Source organism: Ascidiella aspersa, chromosome 3, assembly GCF_963924565.1.
Source record: "Ascidiella aspersa chromosome 3, kaAscAspe10.2, whole genome shotgun sequence".
Taxonomy (NCBI): Eukaryota; Metazoa; Chordata; class Ascidiacea; order Phlebobranchia; family Ascidiidae; genus Ascidiella; species Ascidiella aspersa.
The window spans coordinates 22,325,582-22,335,902 of NC_139449.1; the positions used below are offsets into that span (position 1 = coordinate 22,325,582).

Consider the following 10,321-nt stretch of genomic DNA (forward strand, 5'->3'; position numbering starts at 1 on the left):
ATGGTTATTTGTTATATTATAATACGTAGGCGTCACGTGATAATTGGGCGGTTTCAGCTAAGCTTTTTCTCTCGACTCTCTTATACACGGAAATAACTTTTTTGTCCCAATATGGCTAAAACAAGTCCTTCGATCGACAAAGCCACGTAACTGGCCAAACGCATATTCGATTCTAAAAATACCGATTTGTTGACAATATTGCGAATTTCAAAACATGCGTTAACTTTAAACGGATGTTCGTATGAGCCGGCGAGGCCTGACTCAGTGAAAAATGGTGTCTTTGCAAAATCGTGCTAGATCGGCATTTGATGTTTTTTACAGAAAAATTTCCATGACGAAATATTAAAACGATGATACAGCGATAAAACAAAAAAATCTCTCTGATAAATAACAATTAACGAAGTGGCTGCTATAGTAGCCATAGAGAAATTACTAAGCATATTGGCCGGATTCAGTTCGTTGCTTCTATGTGTAGTGATGCGTGCAGTCTCTTGCCAGAATGACAATGGTCTAACAACTCAGCAATAATTAACCATAATCATCCTGCCAGGATTTTTTTGATTTTTAGTCTTTTTCAAAATGATTTTTTCTTTTAAATGTTTCCAAATATTTTTGAAAAAATTAAAATGATGTAATAAAAACAATACAAATATTTTACTTGTAAATCAATTTAATGATGCACTATATAAAAATTATATTGAATGTTTCTGAACCTTTCAGTTATTCAAAATTTCGTCATCGCTATTAGGCATTCTCAACGTTTGTTCGGGACCTACTTCGTAGCTTTTTAAGAAACGACTTTTAGGAAAAAAATACAAATGCAAAACTTTCCGAACAATAGATTTTTTTCAAACTTTCGGCAGTTCTAGAAGAAAGGTTCCTTATTCAAACGACAAAGTCAAAAAAGTGACCCCATACCTGGTTACCCCAACATAATAAATTGTTCGGGGCCTATTTTCGCTTTTTTCATGATACGAGTTTTGGACGTAAAAAGAAGGCAATTTTTAAAAACTTTCCGAACAATAGATTTTTTTCAAACTCTTTGCAATTCTAGAATAAATGTTCCTTATTCAAACGACAAAGTCAAAAAAGTGACCCCATACCTGGTTACCCCAACATAATAAATTGTTCGGGGCCTATTTTCGCTTTTTTCATGATACGAGTTTTGGACGTAAAAGGAAGGCAATTTTTTAAAACTTTCCGAACAATAGATTTTTTTCAAACTCTTTGCAGTTCTAGAATAAATGTTCCTTATTCAAACGACAAAGTCAAAAAAGTGAGCCCATACCTGGCCATTTTCCGAATCAGTGACCTCGAAATAGGGGGAAACGCCTAATAGGGTGGCTGGAACTTTCAATGACTCTAAATTTGTAAACCAGTGTATTTTATCATGCTGATAAATTATTCAATAAGTTTAAAGCCAAAAAATTAAATAATATCAGATATAAGCTTAAGGAAAGAGATATTTTGTTTTCTTTATATAAAAATAAAAATTGCTCGTTAAGTAATAAAGGTTTTATAATGGGTGGGTGAAATAAAATAAAACAAACCAAAATAAGGAATAAAAATAGAAATATTTTTTTCTTCAAAAAAATGATTATAAACACTTTATGTGGTATGCGCATCAAAAATCAATTTAAAAATAGGCAAAATTTGAGCGAAATAAATTCCAAAAAAATCCTGCCAGAATGACAATGGTCAATAATTATGTTATAGTAGATCAATACGTCCTACAAGTTTAAAGAACAACAACAACAACAATTATATTAGATTTCTCGACTAACGTATATACTCTTGCTTTCGGATGGAAACGCTTCCAGATATCGACGTATTTGTGGGAAACAACACCTACTTTGATTTTAATGTTTTGTGGTTATGGCTCCAGCAATTAGCCAGTAAGAACTTGTTTAAGCGTTTTTAGTCTATACATAAATTCTCGGCGCGGGTAGATAATTCATCCTGAATGCCAAAATAAACAAAATTAAACGGGTTTTTGTGACTAATTTCACAATTTCCCCAGATTGTAAACCATAGATTTTGCAGCTTAAAACTGCGCTGCTATAATAGCATTATTTGGGAAGTTTGCATAACTGGAAATGAAGTACTTAAGTACTTAAAACCGTTAGCGTGACAAGCAGGCCTTACTTTCCAACGTGAACAAACCTGACGTATCCAACACACAAAAATTGTCATTGCTGTAGCTAGTTTGGATTGCCAAACAACATGGCAAAAACTACTAAAAATGTAATATATGCTGTAAAGTTTATGGCTTTTAATAACATACTAATTGGCTTATACTTGCTTTCTATTAAAAAAAAATCTGTTTGCCATACTTCGCAAACTTGTTTATATCTCTGTAATTATTTAAGCTGGTTTGGGATTCATTTTAAACATTGTTGTCTTACTTAAGTTGAAGAAGCAACAAACCAGTTTATCAAGGTGAAAGGTTTGTCAAAAAACATCTACCTCAAAAACCAAGTAACTTTTTACATTCTTGACCAATATCGCACTTTTGGAATGATTGAACCAATGTTGTTTTCTCCAAAAGTGCTTTCGAACCAGCTCAACTACCAAGTTTCTGACGAATCACTTTCAAAATTAATAGCGAAGTAAGTGTTTACTAACAATATCATTGTAACTTTTTTAAAAATAAATGAATTGTCTTACAGGTATTACCAGTTTGATGAAATAATGATAAGAGACCTACTTGGAAAAAAGTTAAGCAAAAGTACAAGAAGAGATTTGGATGAGATATCAGCCAAAAGTGGTATTCGCCTTAAGTCTTGTCAACGGCAGGTCTTTAAATGCACCATAAGTTTCTTGTTTTGCATTTGTTTATTAGTTCAAATTGACCTTAAATATCTGACGGCTATTTTATTTAGTTTGACAACTGTCGAAGAGTGTATAAGACTATTGAAGACCTCCCTGGTCAACTGGTGGAAAACATTCAATTGAACTTCTTGTTGCCATTTGATTTAGCATGGTATCAACTCATTTTCTTATATATAACTATGTATGTTCCCTTGTATGAAATTATTAATATTCCACAGGAATTACGCTGCAATCGTTTTTTTGTCCAGTCAACGATTTGAGTGTTCAAAGCGAAAACTAGCCACATTGTCATTAAATGATTTCGTTCAATGCTCAAAGTTCCTTGTACAAAGCTGGACAAACAGTTCTGGGGCTGGTAACTACAATTATTTGTGGTAACGTTTGTATGCATAAGTCTTCACTAAACGAAACAAGAGAGTTTTGTTGTTTTAGGAACAAACAATTCAGATTTGGAAATTGACAGAGATGTACTTCATGAGTTGAGGGGTGTCAAATTATTAATATCTGATCAGAAATTGTATGACAGACACAAACAAACTACATTTCAGGAAATAGCCAAGGTACTACATTAGAACTGCCTCATGTCTATGACTATAACAATGTGATTCTCACAGAACACACAAAAGGGTCCTGTGTGGTGTGATGTCATATTTAGGCAAGTGTCAAGAGGCATGGTTGGAATCGCATGCAACCTGTACAGAACAAAGGAAATGAGGGACTACTTCTTAGATTTGTTAGAAAGGGTATGCATAGCTTCACAATGGTTTATATCTTATAATTAAAACATCAATTGTTTTAGGTTGTTGAACCATGCCTTTCGGCTGGCTTGGAAAGGACTCAGCTGGAGTTATTTCTTTCTAGTTACTTTGAAACAACCAAAAACTTTTCCCAAATGCTTCCTTTCATTACATCATGGACTAAATATTTTAAAACTACAAAGTGCTGCATTCTGCAAATGTACAGGTTATAGCCAAACTAGATTGACACCTCACAGAGAGTATTTTATTATTTTGTATGCGAATGTGATTCTTTATGGATTGGATTAAAAACGCTGCTGCAAAAAATAAGCATGTATTTTATTATAGAAATATGTTTTATTTCTAAGCACATGATGCAACATTTTTTGTTTTAATTATGTTGATTATTTTAATGCAAAAATACACTGTGATTTTTTAGCGTAAAACATAAACTTTTGTCTTGTGTAGTTATCAGTGAGGTTTGGTCACCATTATGACTGCTGAAGGACATAAACCTGTAAGAAAATATATTAGTTTAATCATAATTTTCTCCTATATGATTTTAAGTAACATGGCGTACCAACCTAACAATTTTAATGGTTTTTCCAAATCATCCTTTGAAAACACTTGCTTGGGAAATGCAGTCATCAAATCAAATGGATCTGTGTGTCCATCTTTTCTATTTAATTCCACAAACAGATGCACAGCAGACAGGGGTTCTTGTGCTCCAAATTGTTGAACTATCTGGGTTCCATTTGGTAAGCGGATCTAAAAGCAAAATTATTGGATGAAAATTATATAAATTATATTATAATGGCCCTTTTATCAAGTCTTTGTTAAACAAACTATTGTTGTAAAATAACAAACAAACATACACCTGTAATCTGGCATGTGTGTGATCATTTTTAACTTCCTTAATAGGAGAAGGTTTTGAAGTTGAAGACGATTGGGTCAATTGTTCACTTTTCGCTAGTTTTGCGGCTTCCTGTTGTGCTTTTTTGTCAGCTCGGTCGATTGCAATCTGTTCTTTAACTCGCTGCCTTGCAATCATATCTTCCCGTTTTTCCCTTTTTCTAATTTCTGCCAACTTCTGGGCTTCTTTAAATTGGATACTAAAACATTGGTGTCAAAAATATACAAAGCAAAACCATATATATGACAAACAAATTTAACATACTCTGCTTTGATTTTGGAAATGTCTTGGCCTTGCCTTCTTCTGGATACTTCCATTTCTATTTCCCTTTTTTTTTCTTCTGCTTCTTTTTCCAAGCGTCGCTTTTTTAATTTTTCCTGTATTCTAACATAAAAGTGTTTTTTAATGTGTGAAACATTGCTTTATTTATATAAAACTTACTGTTGTAGCTTTTCTTGTTTTTGTTCAGCAGTTAAAGGTGTTTCTTTTTCAGTAACAGCGGGTTGTTCTTGTTGTGTTGTGTTCATGCCTTAAAATGTGAACAACGTATGTTTGTATATTTTTCCAAATAATATTACAACATACAAGTGATCTACTTTTGTTACCATCCGGTTTACCAAGCTTTCTTCCTTCGGGTGGTTTATATGGTTCATCAATATCAGCGTCCTCATTGTGTTGAAGCAACCATTCCATGGCAGCTTGTACGCCTCCTCGTTCACCTGTGATAGCCCATGCTTTCTCACTGTAACAACAACAAAACATAAAGCACATGCCTTTTGGCGTCCTTAACAAACTGGATAAACTTACGCTCGGTTCTTTAGGAATCCCATTTCTACCAGAGTTTCAACACCTGACATGTTTGTAAACTGTTTTTACACCATGTGTAATGCTTAGAAAATTTCAAAGAAGGTAAATAAAGCCGTTTGCAAAATTAATAAACCAACCTACACTAAGCGAAATAACCCTAACGTTAACTCCAATAATACATGACTTTAGCTAATACTGTCCACAACTTTTTTTTTTTCAAAACCGCATACCACAATTTTATAATAGCAAACCGATAAAGGCCCGTTTACACTACAGCTGTACTGAGCTAAGCAAAGCGTAATTTACATTTAAATTCTATTGTGGCGATTTTCACGCTATGCTAAAACTCAAGCCCAGTGCAGCTATAGAAAAACGTTACGTTTGGAACGATTTTTACGCCTAGCTCGGCTCAGCCAACGACATATAAAGAGATGAAAGTTTCCCTTCATTTGTTTCTATGTCGTTGGCTCAGCGCAGCTGTAGTGAAAACAATTTTTTTTTCTAGCCACATAGAAGGCCTACTGCCTCATTTACAAACCGTTGCGCATGCGTGACACTTACTTCAGGCGTAAATGTAAACAAACTTCAGCATCAAAATTTGTTAAAATGTGTTTTCATCATAATGTTGAGAATGTGCAAACTGATTTTATGTACTGACTAAGGTCAAATTAAGCTTTTACCATCGTAAAGGCCTCTTAACGATCGTATAAAATGCACACATACGCTGTAGTCGCAGAAAGTCGTTCACCTACACCTGTAATTAGTATTCTATGCATATGGTATGAATGAAAAAACTACATCAAGGTAAACAAATGTCATTGTTAAATTTCAAAACTGTTGTCATCTTTTCGAGGTTGATGCACTATTTGATGTTTTAAGTTTTGATTTTTACCATGGCCAAGTGATTACCTGCCCAATATTTTATATGTAGGCCTAGGAGACGTTTAAGAATAAGCCTTTCGCCTATTTAGAGTTTGCCTCGACTATGGTTCCATGAGACTGAGAGGTAATTACAGATACTCTGAAATACGAACTCGCAAATTACAAAACTTTTGCCAAGGTATTTTAAAGGAGAATCTACCACAAGTTAAACAAGATGAGGAGGTTACTTCATTATTCATAATATACAACTACAATAGTGGAATATTGTATTTCCATTTACGGTAATTGTACAGATTTGTTTGTAATGTTTAAAATTAAGATATTGAAATGTATATTGTGGTACACGGTCACAAGAAATATCTATTTTATTCAAAATGGCAATAGTTAAAAATAAATTTTCCGAGCGCACTCAAGGGAATCGCGACCCATTCATCCGAAACCATAACAGCAAGGTTATGTTAGGCCAAAGAGATTTGTGTTAGGCCAGGGGTCGGCACTCTACGGCTTATGTTTTGATGCTGTCTTTTGAACAGATCAGCGTTTCTTTACCGTTGCGCCGTGGAAGGCTGCCCAGTGGGTCGCGGACAAACGCAGACGTATTAAAAATTATTGTACATATATTTTTTAGCATTATTTTATTGTCGTCAACGTAATAAAACTTGCAGAAATCTAAAAGAAATGCCGGTGTACCAAAAAAAATAAAAAATCGCGCTCGCTTCGCCTGCCAGTTGTGACTTGCATTAACTTTAAATGTCATCGCGTCCCTCAAAGCATTTTATCTCATTTTTCATTAGTAGTATGGATGACGACATGTGAACTCGAGTTTTATACCAAACAACGCCTTTTTTCGCACTATGCGCCAACACTTTACTGCCTCCTTAAATGTAATTAAACAAGTTTTTAAATGCAAAAACGATCCGAGGCCCGACTGATTCACAGTTGTTCTAACATGAAAATAACACAATTCTTAGTTATCATTTTGTCCTGCCCGCAGAGATCTGTATGAGTTTGGTTTTGGCCCGCGACTAGAAAAAGGTTGCCGACCCCTGTGTTAGTCTGTTATAGTATTCTCCTTGGCTTCAGGCAATGTTGTTTTAACAACTTACGTTGTTAGCAATTATTAAACTTTTTTATTTTAAAATAAACATAGTAAAATACCCTATCTACTCTGAGATTTTACTTTTTATAATGAAGACGTTAACTGATTTTACCAGTCCCAAAGTTCCATGACCAGTGTTGTAGGCACCTGGGCGAAGTTAGCTGGATTGGTTTTGGGTAATATCTCCGAAAGTTGTGACGATACAGAGTTGAATTTTCTAGCCCGATTGATATTGACTACAAGCGATGGTTCTTTTTGAAGAGTATGCCTTGTTGTTTATACCGTAAAAAAATAAGCGAGAAAGTTCGAAAATTAGGTGTTAATATGGCTAAATATTAATATTCATAAAAATAAATATTAATATTTTTTGCTAAAAGTGCACGATTGCTGGAAAGATGTAACCAATATAAGGATTGTGTAGAAATTTCAACTCTGTATCGTCACAACCTTTGGAGATATTGTCCAAAACCAATCTAGCGCACCAACTTCGCCCAAGTCGTGTGGGTGGGTCAAATATTATTATATTATTTATTTAATAACAATGCTTGACCCACCCAAGCCCAAACATCAACCCTCTTTCTATCCTCCTCAAATTCTGGCCGACAAAATATGTGTACCATGAAAATGTTGCCAACCTGAACTCCAGTCTGCATTTCATAGCACTTAATGCCGAGATCTTGGTGTTCCGAGACAAATTTTTAGGGGTGCAATCAAGGTTATGCATGCCTAACTTCCTAACCTGGATAGTATAGGACGGTGGTCGCCAGACAGCCACAAGTAGCACTTTTTAACCTTTCGTTGTTTTTCTGTTTTAGATATTCTTGACGTTCACCAACATTAATGTCTTAAATTCCTTTTTAACATGTCTGCTATTGAATTGTCTACATTATGTGAAAGCAAAGGCTTATAATGCTTGTGATCTATTACTGCAACTAGTGCAAAAACAAATTTGGGCACCATGAGGCTGTTTCTCAAAAACATCCTTGCTATCCCTGAAATGGCAATTCATATTATTAGTGTTTGTTTCTACTACAATTATAGTCTGGTCTAGGGTATGATATAATTGGTAATATTAAATAAACCTGAAAGAAAATGCAGAATTTATTGCAAAATTTTACACTAAATTTTAATTATATTTATGCTTGTTATTAGGGCAATCAAAAAACTGTTAGTTTTATTGAATACTCTAATTTGTTTTATTAATATTACCTTAATATTTAAATGTAAAAAATTAACTCAAGGTAGCATGTCTCTTAAACTTTATTCATATTGGCGAAGTTCTTGTTCATGGCGAGTGAGAATTTGTTTAGCACTGAAAGGTGTTGATCATGAAATTATTCCAATTCATCTTGTTCAAGATGGAGGAATGCAACGGAAGGAAGAATACAGGTATATTTATACTTCATAGCATCGGGTTTTAGTTGAAAGCCAAATAGACTTTAGTGTTTTGTCTACTGTTTTCTTGCTGTATTTGTAGAGAAGTGAATCCGATTGGACAAGTTCCGTCATTGGTTGATGGTGATGCTATAATAACTCAATCAATAGCGATCATGGAGTATATAGAAGAAAAATACAAGCTGCAAGGTCCACCACTGTTGCCAACTGATATTATTAAACGAGCTAAAGTTCGCCAAATTGCTGAGGTATATGTGATGTGTTGCAAACATGATGTTATGTAAAGCCAGTTGGCCAATTTTACTCATGTTTATGTTAGACAATCGTTTCTGGAATTCAACCTTTGCAAAATCTTTCGGTTTTGCAAAAAATTGGCGACACCAAACAAGAATGGGGAAAATTCTGGATTGAGACAGGATTCACAGCCCTAGAAAAAATGCTGGTTTCCACTTCCGGAAAATATTGTGTTGGTGATGATATTACAATTGCTGATGCATGTTTAGTGCCTCAGGTAATTAAAAATCGTTTTATATTCTAATTCTAATCTAGCCTCTACCCATTTATTTTGCACATCACTTTTGCTTTATTCTTGACTGGCAAGTATGCTTGTACATCAAATATTAGATCGCTACAGATATGAAGTGTTGCTACAAGGTGAAAGGATAATCCAAATAGCTTTCCTGATAGTTTTTGTTCATTAAGTTTTTGATGTCCAACACAGTTAACTTATCTCAGGGTGAATGACACCAAATGACTGTTTATTACCAGAGGAGCTGTTTTAATTGATTAAATTACTACAAGGTTATGTCCACTTTTTGTTTGTTATGGGCCATTTTTCTATTTTATTTCTGAAAGCAGTTTTCATAACAAGCATAATTATACTTTTCTCGGACTTCATTGGGTAGTGAACCATTACCTTTTTCAGGCGGCTTTGGATTGTTCTGCTAAGATAAGTTAACTGCTTTAATATAGTAATGTACTAAATTTTGTTTTAGGTGTACAATGCTCAAAGATTTGAAGTGGATGTTGACTTGTATCCAACTATCAGTAAAATAAACAAATTGTTATTACAACATGAGGCAGTTCAGGCTGCCAGTCCGGACAAACAAATTGATTGTCCAAACAAATGAATAATTACCTAACTTTAAATGTCGCTTAATCATGTTTTCTGCCGTCTTTAAAATATAACCAATTTCAGTTTTCTTGTTTTAATGTACATTTTGAGTATATTTTATTCCTGCAAGACTATTCACGTACTAAGGGTTTGATTTATTTCTTTCACATGATATACACAAAAATCACTGATATTTGATATTTATATCGCACTTAATATTTTTACAAAATTTAGTACATTTACCTTGTTGTGGTATTGCAGTGAACAGTTTCAATAAATTTAGACGCGTTCAGTTGAAGATATAAATAAAATTGCAAGATGGACATCAATCAAAAATATTTACAGCATATCAATGTAAGCGTATTGTTAAAACTGGTAAATTGGACCCTTTGGATATCTGCATTTTCTATCCTTGCCAAAAACCAAACCATATTAAGACACCAGCAGTTTCTAAAAGCCATGGGCTTAGACTAGGGCAACGGTGTTCAACCTGCGGCGGTCGATTAATAGTTATGCGCACGCTAATACATATGTTTTAATTT

The 10,321-nt window shown here is 34.1% G+C and overlaps 3 protein-coding genes across 5 annotated transcripts; 2 read left to right on the top strand and 1 right to left on the bottom strand.

The window, feature by feature from the left end:
* Positions 1 to 1,687: 1,687 nt before the first annotated feature.
* LOC146160865 (acidic fibroblast growth factor intracellular-binding protein B-like) lies at positions 1,688 to 5,125 on the top strand. 3 transcript variants are annotated; one of them, XM_083383804.1, is made up of 8 exons: positions 1,688 to 1,895; positions 2,411 to 2,609; positions 2,670 to 2,796; positions 2,883 to 2,983; positions 3,051 to 3,175; positions 3,265 to 3,392; positions 3,447 to 3,575; positions 3,632 to 5,125. In XM_083383804.1, the coding sequence occupies exons 1-8, from the start codon at positions 1,805 to 1,807 to the stop codon at positions 3,800 to 3,802; spliced, it is 1,071 nt and encodes a 356-aa protein (XP_083239930.1). In that variant the 5' UTR covers positions 1,688 to 1,804; the 3' UTR covers positions 3,803 to 5,125. The 3 variants fall into 3 exon arrangements, with proteins under 3 accessions (XP_083239930.1, XP_083239928.1, XP_083239929.1); XM_083383802.1 differs by having other exon boundaries at positions 3,051 to 3,187; positions 3,247 to 3,392; positions 3,632 to 5,124; XM_083383803.1 differs by having other exon boundaries at positions 3,051 to 3,187; positions 3,632 to 5,123.
* Positions 3,805 to 5,450, bottom strand: LOC146160866 (UBX domain-containing protein 1-A-like). Its single transcript, XM_083383805.1, has 7 exons — positions 5,290 to 5,450; positions 5,079 to 5,224; positions 4,924 to 5,011; positions 4,747 to 4,866; positions 4,447 to 4,681; positions 4,154 to 4,337; positions 3,805 to 4,084 (listed from the first exon to the last, which is right to left on the bottom strand). The coding sequence occupies exons 1-7, from the start codon at positions 5,337 to 5,339 to the stop codon at positions 4,041 to 4,043; spliced, it is 867 nt and encodes a 288-aa protein (XP_083239931.1). The 5' UTR covers positions 5,340 to 5,450; the 3' UTR covers positions 3,805 to 4,040.
* Positions 5,451 to 8,399: 2,949 nt separating this feature from the next.
* On the top strand, positions 8,400 to 10,071 carry LOC146160867 (maleylacetoacetate isomerase-like). Its single transcript, XM_083384105.1, has 4 exons — positions 8,400 to 8,659; positions 8,748 to 8,913; positions 8,985 to 9,176; positions 9,661 to 10,071. The coding sequence occupies exons 1-4, from the start codon at positions 8,409 to 8,411 to the stop codon at positions 9,793 to 9,795; spliced, it is 744 nt and encodes a 247-aa protein (XP_083240231.1). The 5' UTR covers positions 8,400 to 8,408; the 3' UTR covers positions 9,796 to 10,071.
* The last annotated feature ends 250 nt before the right edge of the window (positions 10,072 to 10,321 follow it).